Source organism: Rhopilema esculentum, chromosome 2 (assembly GCF_057945365.1).
Source record: "Rhopilema esculentum isolate cy_ngs chromosome 2, ASM5794536v1, whole genome shotgun sequence".
Classification (NCBI taxonomy): Eukaryota; Metazoa; Cnidaria; class Scyphozoa; order Rhizostomeae; family Rhizostomatidae; genus Rhopilema; species Rhopilema esculentum.
Window position 1 is genome coordinate 1,163,940 of NC_142816.1, and position 19,822 is coordinate 1,183,761.

The window sequence follows — 19,822 nt, forward strand, 5'->3', positions numbered from 1 at the left end:
GGAAATCAAGTGATAATTCCTGCATTGCCTCTTAATATTCATTCGAAGTTTAATCTAAGGATCTTTTTACGTAGATGTGAACTTTCTGAATTAGAATAGAAGACACTTTTTAGATTTCTAAGATTTTTATTCTGTAAAGCTCTATTCTTGGACCTTGTGTAGAAAATCTGCTTTGTTGTATTATTTAAATCATTTGTTCTATAATGTTATTAGGTTTGAGCGAGCCTTGAAACAACATAGTTACAAAGGAAATAAGAAAACTCACAGGAACATCGGCTTCAAAATAGTTTTATAATTATTTGAATCAACTTTCTTTTCAAATGAAGCACAATCAATTTTCGTAGGCAGATTGAGCATGAATCAAAAGGATAGAAGATCATTATTTTTGCAAATTTCATGCAATGAAAGTTACTTAAGCAGCTTTGCTTCTTTTTGCCTTTTTCTTTAGGCTTCTAAGCGTTTTCTTTTTCTTCTTTTTGTTGGAACCATTTGCGACACAGAGTGTAATTCCAACTTTCAATTTGAAATCGCTGGCCAATTGTGGAACTGCATCTGATTCATAACCAGAGATAGACACTTTCCAGTCGGCATAGACAGAGGGATACAAAGCTGTTTTCTCCAAGAGATCCAGACATCTATCTTCCTCCATATTCACCGGACAGATTTCGGGCTTTGATGTATCATAAGGATTTTGAAACGTTTCTTGTCGGCAACCTTCATTGCTACCACCCTCGAGGTATTCAAACTTCAAATTCTTGCTTGGGATGATCGTATATGTTTTGCCATTCGGCACCAGTTGGTTCCTCCCCTCTGATTTTGCTTCAACATTGACTCTCTTTCGTATTCCACTCATAGTTGGCAAGAAAATTTCAAACTTCTTTACCGTGATAACAGAATTCTTATCCCCTCTGTCAATCCACTGATTCTCCACCAACCAGTCGCTATTTGGGATTTTGAACCTTACTTGCTTGGCAGCATACAAATTAGATATGTTGAGGTAAGCTTTGTCAGCTTCTGTTGCTGCACTGATTGGTACTTCCCTAAATCCTACTTTTTCCTGGCAAGGTCTTACTTGACGAGAGACAAGAGTAGCAATATTCGTGTTTAACCCTTGACAAAGATTGGGCCTTGTTCCGCCTTCTTTATACTCCAAAATGTCGCAGTATGCCTCTGTAGCCTGCCAAATGTTGATCTTATACGATATATAGGAAGTCAAGCCCACAACTCTCAATTTGTTGACAGCATTGTTGCTTGAATTCTGCCCAGCAGGGAGCTGCTCGTACCCGGCTGTTATGCTTGAAGCGGCATCAATGGATGTAGCAGCCCTCATATAAGTCGCTAGTGCCTCAATGAGCTCAAACTGAAAATCGTATATCTCTGCATAGGTTTCGATCATTCTCTCTGCAAGCAACTTTGTTTTGGGACATAAGTCAGACGCCCTTACAGTTAACTTGTCTGTTCCAGCAATCAGCGCTTCCGTATTCATAATAACATCACAGGTGGCTTCAATAAGGTCAGTCCAGGTTGCTGTCATGGCTGTCAACTCTGGCCTAGTAACCTTCGGATCATAGGCCGTATAGTCTCTAATGAATTTTTGCTTCTCTGATTGAAAAATGGAGGATGACTCTTCATTTCCAATATTATCGACGATTTTTTTTACAGACTCAAGAAATTTGGCATTATCTTGAAACTTGCCTGATATTTCAACGGTCTTTTTTGTTAGTCGATCAAAAGAGCGTTTCACATGGACAAGCTCGCCTGCTTTAGTCATTGAATCGAGCAGTTTGGCACTGCGATCCATAAGATCACCCGCGCTTGTCCCTTCGAAGAGCTTCTCAAGAGGATTTAATGCCACAGCAGTAGCTAGACCAACTTGAACGGTATCTTCAGCTATCTCCAGGGTGATAGCCGTGATTGCTCCATTTATGAGGTCATCAGTGTTTGTCCCTAATTCTTTACTCAGTGTCGAAACACTTTTCCTAAACAATTCTAACCTTCCATTAACGAAATCTACATCAGCACGTGCTTTATCTCTGTTGAAGCTTTCAACCTTTTGGAAATACGTTCTGACGCCTTTAAATCTGTCGTTGATTGTTTTAGTGACTTCGCTGTTAAGCCAACTAAACAGTGGGGGAAGGGAATTTTCTTTGTCTTCGACAATATGCAATATTCTGTCAACTTCAGTTAGCTCTAAAAATGTTTTATAATCAATCCTGGTATTAAGGATTTTTGTCACGTGTCCATGATCAGACGCAACTCGAGACTTGAGGAAAAGCCTTATCTGAGCAACTACTCTGAAGAGGGTGCAGAGGTTCTTTGTTTGGTCAGACTGGTTGCCGACATTAGCTCCACAACCTTCTTTTATCGTTGTTAAATCTGGTGACAGAGATATGAGCTCTGTCAGTGGCTTCATTTGTTCGTTTCTAACACATCTAAAGAATGTTTTCAAATTATCAAAGACCAGTTTCTGAATACTTTTGTCGATTCCTGGCGCTGCTGCCCTGAATAGTTCGGGGTCGTTGTATCCCAGGACGACAAAGTGGATCCAATAAGCGTTCCATTTCTCAGTGCTTCTTCTATCATCTTTTACCTTCATATATGTGTCAGCCATGTTCATCAGTTCTGGTAAATGTTCACAGAATATTTCATCTCGTGGTTGACTCATGCAGTCTCGTTCGATTTTGTTTCGAAGACCTTCTGCCGCCGGTCCTATCAAAACGTCTTCAATTCCAGGCTCTCCATTAACCAAAAGAAAAGAAAAGTATATTTTGGCATTTTGATCGGGATGGGACAAATGGCGCATTGAAGGATGTAATTTGAGAATTTCATTCCGTATAGCTTCGGGATTATATTTCTTAACCTCTGTTTTCGATTGACGTGTTTGACCACGGCACAGATGTTCTATAGCATTGTCACCAGAATCATCGGCAGAAAGAAACCTGTTGTCAATGAGTTTCTTTCTAAATTCCACAAACTTCTCATCACCTTTTATTTGATGGCTGTTTATGAAATCTTTACAGATGGTTTTAATGTTAACATCACTACTTGCTGAATCCTTTCCAAGAACTTGAGATGCTTGAAACAACAGAGATGCAAGTGCCAGCAGCAACAGCGTCTTCATGACTGTCGCCTAGAAATAATCGAGAAATTGTTTACTCTGCTAAGATTTAACAAGCGCAAAAATGTGAGCAGAAAAACACTAAATAGATTTGTAAATGAAAAATGAATGAAATACTTTTGTTATGCACCAGTTTAGCTATTTTCCACTTATCTGGATGTTTCATGACAGGTCGGTTAATAAGAAAATAAACCAAATCCACGAGAGAGCCCTGAGAATCGCATACAAGAATAGTTAATCTAGTTTCGAAAATTAATTGAATAAAGCAGAATCGGTTTCTATTCACCAGAAAAATTTAGAGTTGCTTGCTACCGAAATCTTTAAAACTCAAAGCAATCTCAATCCTAGTTTCATGAAACAAATTTTCGTTCTGAAAGATGTACCTTACCACCTTCGAAGCTGCAGAAATATTTTGCACCGAAAACAAAAACAACAGGGTATGGTATTGAGAGTGCATGTTTTCTTGGATCTAGGATATGGCATGCTATGCCGCCATCTTCTATAAAAGAGTCCCAGACACTTAGCAACTTCAAGGAACAAATAAAAGCTACGATTTTGATTGCAGTTCTAGATTGTGCAGATTGTATATAGGTAATTTAGGGTTTCGTTTGTAATTCAGATTTAATTTATTATAGTATCTTTCGGTTACCAAAAAAGTTTCAAAATCATACAATTCCGTCCATTACGAACAGTATTTTGCCATAGTAAATCCCGACCCTCCAGCGACATTTTCTTGTTGAATTTAGAAGAACTACCTGCCGAGAAATGGAAGGACGGTTAAACTATTTTGTTAATTCTGCACTTGCTACTGTGGATGTTTTGCACATGCACAGTTCCTCCTCCACATAGGCATAGAAACAGCCTTTATGATTCAAATCACACGATAGAAGTCCTTGAATTACACCTCTTTGGGGATATTCAATTTGATACGTTTCTTTATAGGAGCTTAAAGATGGGGTTGTTTCACGATATATCTAAAAATTGCTATACAAGTAGGTAGCTTTCAAAGCTTTTTAACTTTTATCAAGTTCACTTTGAGAAATGAAGCATTTTGCAAATCGATTTTAACAACGATAACACTGTGAAGATGTTTTTTGTGCTGCATGAGTTCCAACAAACACACCCTCTTCGTTTAAAACATTGATAAATCCTTTCTATTTCTAAATGATTCTGATAATCGGTGCTTATAAACCTTTCAGATATTAAAGGGCATGTGTCGTGAAAATGATTGGTTAATGTGATACAATTTTTCTTTTGTTTAGTACAAAGCATGGAATCTAGGGTAAATGTTTACGGCAGTAAAAATTAATTTAGAAGAAATGAAAATTACGAAACAATGAAATTCCACCCCAAACGTATTTGTTTTATTAGCCAACTGCTAATGTGACATATGCCCTTTAACAATTTGGAGATAAAACAGCCAACTCATTGATGCATTTCTGTTTTTCGAATCGACTACACCCTTTTTCCATAAGAACCAAAACATTTTCCCGAGCCTCAATGTTCTTGTTTGCTAGATAATTCGAGGCTCGGATGTTCTCAATGTTGCTCTAATTTCAACAATGACTTTTTACATGTATGACTTCACTCACCACATTGAATTCAACCCATAAATTGTGTTCAAAATCACTGAATAACTGTCTTGCGTTACATTTTAAGAAACTGTCTTTATTAGTAAATAAGTAATTAGGGCCGGCGAAATGTATTTGAAAACACCAAAAATTTAAAAGGTTTAGGAAAGGCCACCACCATGGTTGGCGGCAAGAACAACTTTAAAGATATGGTATCCCAGGGATGGCCAGAAACTGTATCTAAAATTCATTTTGAGCGAAGGAAATCTGAGGCAATATTTTCACCCTTTGTTTTATTAATGGGGTCACATCGCCTTGATTGAGTATGTATCTGGAAACGTGACATTTACATCGCTTCGACTATTGCGAAAAAATGGGAGATTGGGGCTGGACTATAACCAAGAAAGCGCAAAATCACGTGTATACGCCATTTATCAAAAATAAGAAGACATTTTGCCTACAGACGCTCAGTTTTCAATTTGTTTTGCCACAGAGAGGAGTGAAATAAAGCTGACTGACGTGGCCTAAGTTTGCCCTGACTAAAACATTAAGAAGGCTGTTCAGTTCGGTAATTGTTTCGCATTAATTCTAAAAAAACCTGTAAATTTTAAATTTTCAAATATCTTTAAACAAAAACACTCTAGAGAAAATTTGATACATTTTGAATATAATTTTCTGCTAAAATATTGCACTTTGTCAAAGCGCTAAATTTCCCCCTTGTTTTGACTCTTGCAAAAGCAAAAATAATGCATGCGCCAGATCGGCAGATAAAAAAATTCAATAAAGGTGTTTGCAAGAGTTTAATCACTTATTTTCTTTTCGATGTTTTATTAGTGCGTGCTTATATTTACATACCGTAAACATACCCAATCAGGGCGACGCCAGAAATTTAGGCCGTCAAGACAACTAAGAAGTATCGCAGCTTTTTCAAAATCTTTGTAGAACCAATTACCTGATCTTTTGAAATATACATCTCTTAAGAGCCTGAAGGATTTTTTCAGTGCCAAGTTTTATATCTAAGTCTACGCGAAATAGAAAAATTTTAATTTGTATCTAGGTATACTCAATCAGGGTGACGTGACCCTATGCTCCATAGTTTCCGTCTATTGTAATTTTGATATGAAATAGGAATGTCTTGCAAGTTTTAGAATTACCTTTTAATGTAGCTTGTAATGAAACTTTTTATATAATTAGATTTACAAAGTAGCAAAAATAAGATAGAGAAAAAGAATAAATGAAGCACGGTTTATTAAAAACATTGAAATATCAACCGAAGAACTATAAAAAAAAAGTTTAATCAATTTTGTATCTTTGGGATAGATTTCTGTAAAATCTGATCTTTAATTATTTTGGAACAAAGTGCTGTTAACAAAAGGCTCTGGATTTGAAAAACTTTTTAAACTGTGCTGCTTAAAATGAGTTTTAATAGAATTTATAGCAACGTTTAAATTTTCTCTTTGATAATCAAACTTTGAAGCTTTCTTGATGATACTTTCAAAGAACAAATCTGCCGATTCTTTATTTCTTATATCCTTAAAAATTTTTCTTTCTAGCATTTTCTTTTCTTCCAACAGTTGATTTAATCTGTGACGTTTTTGAAAAGTTTTCTGTTAAAAAATAGATCTTGTAAGCTAAGTTAAGGCGATAAAAATGAAACTCCGTCATTTTTTTCTGCAATCAAGGTATTCTGGATCAGGTCAGGTTTCTCGATCTATTTCCTCGTGTTACAACATAGACAATGGCCGTTTTCTTCGATCAAGTTCCCATGTTCAATTTTATAATCTTCTATAGTAAAGACATAGTAACCCAGCTAAAGCTAAAAGGCATATCTAAAGGAATGCTAGGCACATTTCTTTCTTCTCTTGCATAAAAAAATCATTTTGTAAATTTAGGTAACGCAGATGATTAGCTGAGGTGGAGAGGGAGAAAGGAGATCAGAGCTCAAGCACTATTCAGTACTTGTCATTGTCTAAAAATGATAACTAGCATGTTTGTACTTGAAAATCCTTTTTATGAAATGGAAGGCACGACCACTGCTGACAAACTTGTCGTCAAGCCAAGGCCAGCCTTAGGCAATGCGGAACCCAGGACAAATTGTTGTCTAGCATAAGATTTTAGCACACTGTTGAAGCATGAACGATGCCTCCTGAAGTCTGGTTTTCATATAGCTTCAAAACATTGGCTACACGTCGGCGATGCATCGCCGATGAATCTCTTCAACCTTGTTTATGAAAACTTTCTCAGTATGTAAAAATTTTAATTCTGTAGATAAAGAAGTGCTGAATAATCATGTACCTCTGAAACAAAAAAATTACGCGCAAATGATGCACCTTTCATGACGAAAACTTTAAAAAAGGTTCATAACAGATTAAACAGGCATCATACATCTGAAAACTGGAACCCTTTCAAAAAAGGCAAGAAACAGTTATGTGAAAATTTTGCGTCAAGCAAAATTACCATTTTATGGCATACTGGTTTCTTGTTGGACAGCCGACTCTCTCTTTGAGTGGAAACTACTTAGATGATTTCGCCTTATCTAAGATTGTTAATTAAACTTTCACAAAATACTTTCTTCTGATGCCTATATTGTGGAAGTTTACTTTGAAATAATTATATTCAGATTAACTTATTTCGAATTACAATTAGGTTAATTTTTTATACTGTAAAAGATCTTGTAAGTTTTTTTTAAGTGGAGGGCATCTTGGCAATCAGCATTGCTGAGGAGCTACCCTCCTTAAACACATGAAATGAAATCAAATGCTTCCTGGCAGCAATTCTTGAATTGAAAATTACAGTTATATAGTAATTAGTAATCAGAAAGGTAATGGGAACAGAAATCTGAAATTTTAAAGGTTTTTCAAAGAAAAACTTCTTACCTGATATTCGACCGTCACTTGATTTGCACTCTAAAGACTGCTAATTAGGGAAGACGTGAAACGTGTTTTACGCAAAATTGATCAACGAAATATGAAGTAATACTATTTAATCATCCAGTAACCAGAAAACAGCTAATCATCAGGGTATGTGACCCGTAAAAAGTTATGGTTGACTGTGTAACTCTTGTTTCATCGCGATGAATCGATATTATTTACAAACGCAGGTTCGACAGAGACAAGACAAACGTAACCGAATATAACGATACATCTCACTCAAAAGTTACATGACCTCGACTTGAATGTTGTAAAAGAATAATCTGAATACTGTCCAAAACACAGGGGTATCAAATTAACTTAGGTTAAAAGCCCTACAACTGGCAATTTTTTATTGAAAATTCCAAGATTCAGAAAACGTAATGTTAGTGGATCCAAATATGCCAATCAAAAATGCAGGATAATAACATGTAGGGTTGTCGCTAGCCTATATTGTCTTTAACATCAATTTTAAGCATACCTTGTTTATTTTTAAAGGAGAATTATCCCTTTTGAGCCGAAGGGGCCCCTGTTTGGACCCCCAAATATAAATTATCAAACGAGCTTCATCTTCATCCTACCAAGGCAAAATTTGCTAAAGATAAGCTTGAAGTATCTTTTTATTCATTTTTGCTGTTTTCAATTGGTTAAATTTTTTATCGTTATAGTTAGGAACTGAGCAGCTATCAAATCAACATTTTGAATAGCTATCAAATCAATCATATTAAGATAATTTTCAAATAATGCAAAATATTTTTATTACCTCAGTGTTAAACCAAGCCCTCTTTTTTAGACCGCTAAAGGTGAAATTGGAGATTTCTCAAAGGCACTCTATTTCCAACCTTTTTTGCAAAATATCCTTAAAATCGGCCAGAAAAACCATTTTAAAGTTTATAGTACAGTGGAATCCCGGTATAGCAAGCCCCAGATATAACGAACTTACCGGACTAAATTTCTGGTCCCTTGGATTCTGCCTAACAAGCTCCTTACAAATTCTGTCGGTTTAACGAACCCCGGATATAGCGAACTCTCGTTATTACGAACCAATTTTTCGGTCCCTTCGTCATAATTACCCTCGATTTAAGATATAACGAACTTTTCATAAATGTTTCATCTGTTATATATATTTATTTATTTTGGTATTGATTTATCACTTAATCTGGTGGTAAATTTTATTGAGAAACCCCGATGGAGAAGTAGAAGAAGACTAATAAGAATGTGAAGTAATCGAAAACGTCATTCAGGCACCAACTAAGGAGTGAAGTGATTCCAGCTTTGCCTATCTCTTGGTTTCAAATAATAAGAGGAACATTAAGAATTTCATATTTCAATGTCCAGCCAGTTGTATAATTTGAATTCAGCTTGGTTTTTTTAGTTAATGGTGAAAAAAGTTTGGAGAAAACCTTAACAAGCCAACCCCAGACTTTTATGGCGTGAAGTGCGAAAGGACCTAAAAAACGTTATCTCTCGGTTTAAAGGTCGTATGAAGCGAAAAACGATTTACACATATTTTGTAGAGCTTTTTCTGCTTGTCAAGATGCCGTTTTCCGTTTCTTTCTACGACTTGAACTTATCTAGATATGGCGCCCGAAAGCCTGAAAAAGGGACCTTAAAAAAGTGATGCCATTCGAACGTGGTCAGATCGACGCTGCGACGTCGACTATTACGTCGCAGTCGCATGGTAGGATGGAAATGAAGCTCGTTTGATAATTTATATTTGGGGGTCCAAACAGGGGCCCCTTCGGCTCAAAAGGGATAATTCTCCTTTAAAAATAAACAAGGTATGCTTAAAATTGATGTTAAAGACAATATAGGCTAGCGACAACCCTACATGTTATTATCCTGCATTTTTGATTGGCATATTTGGATCCACTAACATTACGTTTTCTGAATCTTGGAATTTTCAATAAAAAATCGCCAGTTGTAGGGCTTTTAACCTAAGTTAATTTGATACCCCTGTGTTTTGGACAGTATTCAGATTATTCTTTTACAACATTCAAGTCGAGGTCATGTAACTTTTGAGTGAGATGTATCGTTATATTCGGTTACGTTTGTCTTGTCTCTGTCGAACCTGCGTTTGTAAATAATATCGATTCATCGCGATGAAACAAGAGTTACACAGTCAACCATAACTTTTTACGGGTCACATACCCTGATGATTAGCTGTTTTCTGGTTACTGGATGATTAAATAGTATTACTTCATATTTCGTTGATCAATTTTGCGTAAAACACGTTTCACGTCTTCCCTAATTAGCAGTCTTTAGAGTGCAAATCAAGTGACGGTCGAATATCAGATAAAAAGTTTTTCTTTGAAAAACCTTTAAAATTTCAGATTTCTGTTCCCATTACCTTTCTGATTACTAATTACTATATAACTGTAATTTTCAATTCAAGAATTGCTGCCAGGAAGCATTTGATTTCATTTCATGTGTTTAAGGAGGGTAGCTCCTCAGCAATGCTGATTGCCAAGATGCCCTCCACTTAAAAAAAACTTACATGATCTTTTACAGTATAAAAAATTAACCTAATTGTAATTCGAAATAAGTTAATCTGAATATAATTATTTCAAAGTAAACTTCCACAATATAGGCATCAGAAGAAAGTATTTTGTGAAAGTTTAATTAACAATCTTAGATAAGGCGAAATTATCTAAGTAGTTTCCACTCAAAGAGAGAGTCGGCTGTCCAACAAGAAACCAGTATGCCATAAAATGGTAATTTTGCTTGACGCAAAATTTTCACATAACTGTTTCTTGCCTTTTTTGAAAGGGTTCCAGTTTTCAGATGTATGATGCCTGTTTAATCTGTTATGAACCTTTTTTAAAGTTTTCGTCATGAAAGGTGCATCATTTGCGCGTAATTTTTTTGTTTCAGAGGTACATGATTATTCAGCACTTCTTTATCTACAGAATTAAAATTTTTACATACTGAGAAAGTTTTCATAAACAAGGTTGAAGAGATTCATCGGCGATGCATCGCCGACGTGTAGCCAATGTTTTGAAGCTATATGAAAACCAGACTTCAGGAGGCATCGTTCATGCTTCAACAGTGTGCTAAAATCTTATGCTAGACAACAATTTGTCCTGGGTTCCGCATTGCCTAAGGCTGGCCTTGGCTTGACGACAAGTTTGTCAGCAGTGGTCGTGCCTTCCATTTCATAAAAAGGATTTTCAAGTACAAACATGCTAGTTATCATTTTTAGACAATGACAAGTACTGAATAGTGCTTGAGCTCTGATCTCCTTTCTCCCTCTCCACCTCAGCTAATCATCTGCGTTACCTAAATTTACAAAATGATTTTTTTATGCAAGAGAAGAAAGAAATGTGCCTAGCATTCCTTTAGATATGCCTTTTAGCTTTAGCTGGGTTACTATGTCTTTACTATAGAAGATTATAAAATTGAACATGGGAACTTGATCGAAGAAAACGGCCATTGTCTATGTTGTAACACGAGGAAATAGATCGAGAAACCTGACCTGATCCAGAATACCTTGATTGCAGAAAAAAATGACGGAGTTTCATTTTTATCGCCTTAACTTAGCTTACAAGATCTATTTTTTAACAGAAAACTTTTCAAAAACGTCACAGATTAAATCAACTGTTGGAAGAAAAGAAAATGCTAGAAAGAAAAATTTTTAAGGATATAAGAAATAAAGAATCGGCAGATTTGTTCTTTGAAAGTATCATCAAGAAAGCTTCAAAGTTTGATTATCAAAGAGAAAATTTAAACGTTGCTATAAATTCTATTAAAACTCATTTTAAGCAGCACAGTTTAAAAAGTTTTTCAAATCCAGAGCCTTTTGTTAACAGCACTTTGTTCCAAAATAATTAAAGATCAGATTTTACAGAAATCTATCCCAAAGATACAAAATTGATTAAACTTTTTTTTTATAGTTCTTCGGTTGATATTTCAATGTTTTTAATAAACCGTGCTTCATTTATTCTTTTTCTCTATCTTATTTTTGCTACTTTGTAAATCTAATTATATAAAAAGTTTCATTACAAGCTACATTAAAAGGTAATTCTAAAACTTGCAAGACATTCCTATTTCATATCAAAATTACAATAGACGGAAACTATGGAGCATAGGGTCACGTCACCCTGATTGAGTATACCTAGATACAAATTAAAATTTTTCTATTTCGCGTAGACTTAGATATAAAACTTGGCACTGAAAAAATCCTTCAGGCTCTTAAGAGATGTATATTTCAAAAGATCAGGTAATTGGTTCTACAAAGATTTTGAAAAAGCTGCGATACTTCTTAGTTGTCTTGACGGCCTAAATTTCTGGCGTCGCCCTGATTGGGTATGTTTACGGTATGTAAATATAAGCACGCACTAATAAAACATCGAAAAGAAAATAAGTGATTAAACTCTTGCAAACACCTTTATTGAATTTTTTTATCTGCCGATCTGGCGCATGCATTATTTTTGCTTTTGCAAGAGTCAAAACAAGGGGGAAATTTAGCGCTTTGACAAAGTGCAATATTTTAGCAGAAAATTATATTCAAAATGTATCAAATTTTCTCTAGAGTGTTTTTGTTTAAAGATATTTGAAAATTTAAAATTTACAGGTTTTTTTAGAATTAATGCGAAACAATTACCGAACTGAACAGCCTTCTTAATGTTTTAGTCAGGGCAAACTTAGGCCACGTCAGTCAGCTTTATTTCACTCCTCTCTGTGGCAAAACAAATTGAAAACTGAGCGTCTGTAGGCAAAATGTCTTCTTATTTTTGATAAATGGCGTATACACGTGATTTTGCGCTTTCTTGGTTATAGTCCAGCCCCAATCTCCCATTTTTTCGCAATAGTCGAAGCGATGTAAATGTCACGTTTCCAGATACATACTCAATCAAGGCGATGTGACCCCATTAATAAAACAAAGGGTGAAAATATTGCCTCAGATTTCCTTCGCTCAAAATGAATTTTAGATACAGTTTCTGGCCATCCCTGGGATACCATATCTTTAAAGTTGTTCTTGCCGCCAACCATGGTGGTGGCCTTTCCTAAACCTTTTAAATTTTTGGTGTTTTCAAATACATTTCGCCGGCCCTAATTACTTATTTACTAATAAAGACAGTTTCTTAAAATGTAACGCAAGACAGTTATTCAGTGATTTTGAACACAATTTATGGGTTGAATTCAATGTGGTGAGTGAAGTCATACATGTAAAAAGTCATTGTTGAAATTAGAGCAACATTGAGAACATCCGAGCCTCGAATTATCTAGCAAACAAGAACATTGAGGCTCGGGAAAATGTTTTGGTTCTTATGGAAAAAGGGTGTAGTCGATTCGAAAAACAGAAATGCATCAATGAGTTGGCTGTTTTATCTCCAAATTGTTAAAGGGCATATGTCACATTAGCAGTTGGCTAATAAAACAAATACGTTTGGGGTGGAATTTCATTGTTTCGTAATTTTCATTTCTTCTAAATTAATTTTTACTGCCGTAAACATTTACCCTAGATTCCATGCTTTGTACTAAACAAAAGAAAAATTGTATCACATTAACCAATCATTTTCACGACACATGCCCTTTAATATCTGAAAGGTTTATAAGCACCGATTATCAGAATCATTTAGAAATAGAAAGGATTTATCAATGTTTTAAACGAAGAGGGTGTGTTTGTTGGAACTCATGCAGCACAAAAAACATCTTCACAGTGTTATCGTTGTTAAAATCGATTTGCAAAATGCTTCATTTCTCAAAGTGAACTTGATAAAAGTTAAAAAGCTTTGAAAGCTACCTACTTGTATAGCAATTTTTAGATATATCGTGAAACAACCCCATCTTTAAGCTCCTATAAAGAAACGTATCAAATTGAATATCCCCAAAGAGGTGTAATTCAAGGACTTCTATCGTGTGATTTGAATCATAAAGGCTGTTTCTATGCCTATGTGGAGGAGGAACTGTGCATGTGCAAAACATCCACAGTAGCAAGTGCAGAATTAACAAAATAGTTTAACCGTCCTTCCATTTCTCGGCAGGTAGTTCTTCTAAATTCAACAAGAAAATGTCGCTGGAGGGTCGGGATTTACTATGGCAAAATACTGTTCGTAATGGACGGAATTGTATGATTTTGAAACTTTTTTGGTAACCGAAAGATACTATAATAAATTAAATCTGAATTACAAACGAAACCCTAAATTACCTATATACAATCTGCACAATCTAGAACTGCAATCAAAATCGTAGCTTTTATTTGTTCCTTGAAGTTGCTAAGTGTCTGGGACTCTTTTATAGAAGATGGCGGCATAGCATGCCATATCCTAGATCCAAGAAAACATGCACTCTCAATACCATACCCTGTTGTTTTTGTTTTCGGTGCAAAATATTTCTGCAGCTTCGAAGGTGGTAAGGTACATCTTTCAGAACGAAAATTTGTTTCATGAAACTAGGATTGAGATTGCTTTGAGTTTTAAAGATTTCGGTAGCAAGCAACTCTAAATTTTTCTGGTGAATAGAAACCGATTCTGCTTTATTCAATTAATTTTCGAAACTAGATTAACTATTCTTGTATGCGATTCTCAGGGCTCTCTCGTGGATTTGGTTTATTTTCTTATTAACCGACCTGTCATGAAACATCCAGATAAGTGGAAAATAGCTAAACTGGTGCATAACAAAAGTATTTCATTCATTTTTCATTTACAAATCTATTTAGTGTTTTTCTGCTCACATTTTTGCGCTTGTTAAATCTTAGCAGAGTAAACAATTTCTCGATTATTTCTAGGCGACAGTCATGAAGACGCTGTTGCTGCTGGCACTTGCATCTCTGTTGTTTCAAGCATCTCAAGTTCTTGGAAAGGATTCAGCAAGTAGTGATGTTAACATTAAAACCATCTGTAAAGATTTCATAAACAGCCATCAAATAAAAGGTGATGAGAAGTTTGTGGAATTTAGAAAGAAGCTCATTGACAACAGGTTTCTTTCTGCCGATGATTCTGGTGACAATGCTATAGAACATCTGTGCCGTGGTCAAACACGTCAATCGAAAACAGAGGTTAAGAAATATAATCCCGAAGCTATACGGAATGAAATTCTCAAATTTCATCCTTCAATGCGCCATTTGTCCCATCCCGATCAAAATGCCAAAAGATACTTTTCTTTTCTTTTGGTTAATGGGGAGCCTGGAATTGAAGACGTTTTGATAGGACCAGCGGCAGAAGGTCTTCGAAACAAAATCGAACGAGACTGCATGAGTCAACCACGAGATGAAATATTCTGTGAACATTTACCAGAACTGATGAACATGGCTGACACATATATGAAGGTAAAAGATGATAGAAGAAGCACTGAGAAATGGAACGCTTATTGGATCCACTTTGTCGTCCTGGGATACAACGACCCCGAACTATTCAGGGCAGCAGCGCCAGGAATCGACAAAAGTATTCAGAAACTGGTCTTTGATAATTTGAAAACATTCTTTAGATGTGTTAGAAACGAACAAATGAAGCCACTGACAGAGCTCATATCTCTGTCACCAGATTTAACAACGATAAAAGAAGGTTGTGGAGCTAATGTCGGCAACCAGTCTGACCAAACAAAGAACCTCTGCACCCTCTTCAGAGTAGTTGCTCAGATAAGGCTTTTCCTCAAGTCTCGAGTTGCGTCTGATCATGGACACGTGACAAAAATCCTTAATACCAGGATTGATTATAAAACATTTTTAGAGCTAACTGAAGTTGACAGAATATTGCATATTGTCGAAGACAAAGAAAATTCCCTTCCCCCACTGTTTAGTTGGCTTAACAGCGAAGTCACTAAAACAATCAACGACAGATTTAAAGGCGTCAGAACGTATTTCCAAAAGGTTGAAAGCTTCAACAGAGATAAAGCACGTGCTGATGTAGATTTCGTTAATGGAAGGTTAGAATTGTTTAGGAAAAGTGTTTCGACACTGAGTAAAGAATTAGGGACAAACACTGATGACCTCATAAATGGAGCAATCACGGCTATCACCCTGGAGATAGCTGAAGATACCGTTCAAGTTGGTCTAGCTACTGCTGTGGCATTAAATCCTCTTGAGAAGCTCTTCGAAGGGACAAGCGCGGGTGATCTTATGGATCGCAGTGCCAAACTGCTCGATTCAATGACTAAAGCAGGCGAGCTTGTCCATGTGAAACGCTCTTTTGATCGACTAACAAAAAAGACCGTTGAAATATCAGGCAAGTTTCAAGATAATGCCAAATTTCTTGAGTCTGTAAAAAAAATCGTCGATAATATTGGAAATGAAGAGTCATCCTCCATTTTTCAATCAGAGAAGCAAAAATTCATTAGAGACTATACGGCCTATGATCCGAAGGTTACTAGGCCAGAGTTGACAGCCATGACAGCAACCTGGACTGACCTTATTGAAGCCACCTGTGATGTTATTATGAATACGGAAGCGCTGATTGCTGGAACAGACAAGTTAACTGTAAGGGCGTCTGACTTATGTCCCAAAACAAAGTTGCTTGCAGAGAGAATGATCGAAACCTATGCAGAGATATACGATTTTCAGTTTGAGCTCATTGAGGCACTAGCGACTTATATGAGGGCTGCTACATCCATTGATGCCGCTTCAAGCATAACAGCCGGGTACGAGCAGCTCCCTGCTGGGCAGAATTCAAGCAACAATGCTGTCAACAAATTGAGAGTTGTGGGCTTGACTTCCTATATATCGTATAAGATCAACATTTGGCAGGCTACAGAGGCATACTGCGACATTTTGGAGTATAAAGAAGGCGGAACAAGGCCCAATCTTTGTCAAGGGTTAAACACGAATATTGCTACTCTTGTCTCTCGTCAAGTAAGACCTTGCCAGGAAAAAGTAGGATTTAGGGAAGTACCAATCAGTGCAGCAACAGAAGCTGACAAAGCTTACCTCAGCATATCTAATTTGTATGCTGCCAAGCAAGTAAGGTTCAAAATCCCAAATAGCGACTGGTTGGTGGAGAATCAGTGGATTGACAGAGGGGATAAGAATTCTGTTATCACGGTAAAGAAGTTTGAAATTTTCTTGCCAACTATGAGTGGAATACGAAAGAGAGTCAATGTTGAAGCAAAATCAGAGGGGAGGAACCAACTGGTGCCGAATGGCAAAACATATACGATCATCCCAAGCAAGAATTTGAAGTTTGAATACCTCGAGGGTGCTAGCAATGAAGGTTGCCGACAAGAAACGTTTCAAAATCCTTATGATACATCAAAGCCCGAAATCTGTCCGGTGAATATGGAGGAAGATAGATGTCTGGATCTCTTGGAGAAAACAGCTTTGTATCCCTCTGTCTATGCCGACTGGAAAGTGTCTATCTCTGGTTATGAATCAGATGCAGTTCCACAATTGGCCAGCGATTTCAAATTGAAAGTTGGAATTACACTCTGTGTCGCAAATGGTTCCAACAAAAAGAAGAAAAAGAAAACGCTTAGAAGCCTAAAGAAAAAGGCAAAAAGAAGCAAAGCTGCTTAAGTAACTTTCATTGCATGAAATTTGCAAAAATAATGATCTTCTATCCTTTTGATTCATGCTCAATCTGCCTACGAAAATTGATTGTGCTTCATTTGAAAAGAAAGTTGATTCAAATAATTATAAAACTATTTTGAAGCCGATGTTCCTGTGAGTTTTCTTATTTCCTTTGTAACTATGTTGTTTCAAGGCTCGCTCAAACCTAATAACATTATAGAACAAATGATTTAAATAATACAACAAAGCAGATTTTCTACACAAGGTCCAAGAATAGAGCTTTACAGAATAAAAATCTTAGAAATCTAAAAAGTGTCTTCTATTCTAATTCAGAAAGTTCACATCTACGTAAAAAGATCCTTAGATTAAACTTCGAATGAATATTAAGAGGCAATGCAGGAATTATCACTTGATTTCCCTAAGGCTATGGCTGTTCTGTTTCTGTTGTGCGGTAGTGACTTTCGAACATTAGATTTTCTGAGATTCCATACAAAATAACGATACTTTAATTTAATTTAACAGGATTTTACTAGATATATCGAACATATAATTATTTTAACTCTTTGCCTACACTGCACTATCAAAGTATTACACCACATTGTTCTAAATATCAGCACAATTTGATAAAATATGCGTATTTCATAGCCAATGTTGTCTTAAATGCAAAAGGAAAAGCTACCTGAGTAAAAGGACACAACTTTCACAGAGATATATGGCCACCAAAAACAATTGAAGTATTTCCAGGGTCAGCTTCCTATGAAAAACATTGGAAACCCTGATCCAAATGGTTCCCAAAGTCATTTTTGACTCCCGACCTATAGAATCCAGACAAAAATATTACATTCTCAAAACCCATTATGACTAACGGGTCACGCCCATTTCCCGGAAACATCCAACAAATTGATTTCGGTGTTTAAGAGGTGTAATGATTAAAAAACTATCGTAAGTTTAAGAGGGGCATAGAAACAAAAAAAGTGGTAGATACCCAGGGGGGTGAAGGAAGGCAGTTGCCCCCAATATTTTGAGAAGACAATAGTCTTTTATTACAAAAATGGACAAATGTGATGTCATCTTATCAAAACGATAGGATTGTCTCTTCTCATAATATTGCCAAAATGTCCACCACTGAATAAAAACAGCAATGATGCAACTTTAAAGGCCTCTCCAGCCAAATTTTGCACTTGCATTTTATTGGCTAATCTAAAGGAGATGAACCTGCTGACAAGAATTCGTTATTTGATTTTCGATATTTTTCACAGTTTGTACGATATAAGCTCTTGCAATTCGATAATTGAATTGATTTAACCGACAAAAATTGTTCGGTTTGGTGACACTGTGACGCACTTTTGAAGTCACAGTGTGTTTCGTTAGTCTCGCCTCAAACCGAATCGAACGACGGCGATTCGCAAATTGAACACTGCAAGTGATGGTACTCTCAGTTCTGGACCGGCTTTTAGTTTGAGCATTTCAGATATCAATTCTGAAGCCTTTAGTTGTTCATGGTTTCTGGAGAACAACTGAAGTGTCAATTTCGATTAATTATACGCGAGGGAAGAGCTGGAACAAGAAGCCGTAGCTTTGTGGGCCTACACAGGTGATCAAAACAAAGTCGTGACACAGCATGGACACATGCCGACCAGCAAACTTAGAATGATTGTAAACATTTAGTATTTTTCGATCCTAAAAAGCTCCTGCTGTAGATTTAGATGCAGTTATCAACGCGTGACCATGACTCCTTCACGATTCGGTGGAAGATGTACGAAATTCATGGCGAACGAGAGCCGCCCACTGTGACGTCAGAATGTCACCAAACTGATTCGGCTCTTGTCGTTTTTTTCTCGGAAAGGTGCAACTTTAAAGCCTTATAACTTCTAAAATAATTGGAATTTTGCAAAAACAACGACTTTGCCATAATACACGCACCAGATGCTAACTTTTTAGTCAATAAAAAAAATTTTTTTTTACTGGAGAGGTGCTTTAAAACATTTCTCGCATAGCAACACTAGTAATTGACATTGGGTAATGCAGACAAAAATAGCACAAAGATAAATTTTGTATGTGGCAAACTGTGTGTGTATTTCTAATGGATCAAGGTGTGGAATTTTATAAAAAAGAAGTGTTATTTTGTGGACAACCAAATTAATGATGAAACTTAAGAGGCACAAGGCACATAGAAGAGAATTTTTAGTGAAAGTTGACCAATACAGTTACTAAAAATGCAGGCATTTTTCAGAGTACACAAGAAATAGAAACTTGGACAAAGAAATTAGGTAAAAACCTTTCCTAGTAACAAAAATTGACTGCTAAGATTAGTCAACTTTTTCTGGGTGCAATTAATCCTAATTGCATCACATCTTTTTATTTTGTTCTTTTTGTTCTGTTGCTGTTTAGAAAAAATTGGAAATCAAACTTTGTAAAATTAAGCACATAGTCTTGATATTGTTCATTTACAATTATATATCACATTTTATTCAAATTTTAGCGTTCCTGTATTCATTGTATCTACTTTTCAATGCAAAGAACACACTGGGCCCGAAAAACTCTGGGTTTGTCTCAGCACTGGCCGATTCAGACCGGGTTTCAAGGGTTCTGGAACCCTATCAAATTTTACTAAGACATGTAACATCAATTTTTCCTTTACTTCCGTATAAATGGCTACTAGTCCTAACGGCAAATGGGCTCTAAAATACCACAACCTTTGGCGCTCTTTAGGTATGGTATTTTGAAGCAAGTAACCCTTTCGTAGACATGGTAATCTTTTGTAACTTATTATATTTTGTAA

General features: G+C 36.1%; 1 protein-coding gene across 1 annotated transcript; it reads right to left on the reverse strand.

The window, feature by feature from the left end:
* Positions 1-272: 272 nt before the first annotated feature.
* LOC135695567 (uncharacterized) lies at positions 273-7,646 on the reverse strand. Its single transcript, XM_065214692.2, has 2 exons — positions 7,566-7,646; positions 273-3,130 (listed from the first exon to the last, which is right to left on the reverse strand). Exon 2 carries the CDS (start codon positions 3,119-3,121, stop codon positions 413-415), a length of 2,709 nt encoding a protein of 902 aa, XP_065070764.2. The 5' UTR covers positions 3,122-3,130; positions 7,566-7,646; the 3' UTR covers positions 273-412.
* Between the last annotated feature and the right edge of the window lie 12,176 nt (positions 7,647-19,822).

Coding starts and splice junctions, on each gene's coding strand:
- LOC135695567 (XM_065214692.2), bottom strand. CDS start 3,121: ATGAAGACGCTGTTGCTGCTGGCACTTGCATCTCTGTTGTTTCAAGCA.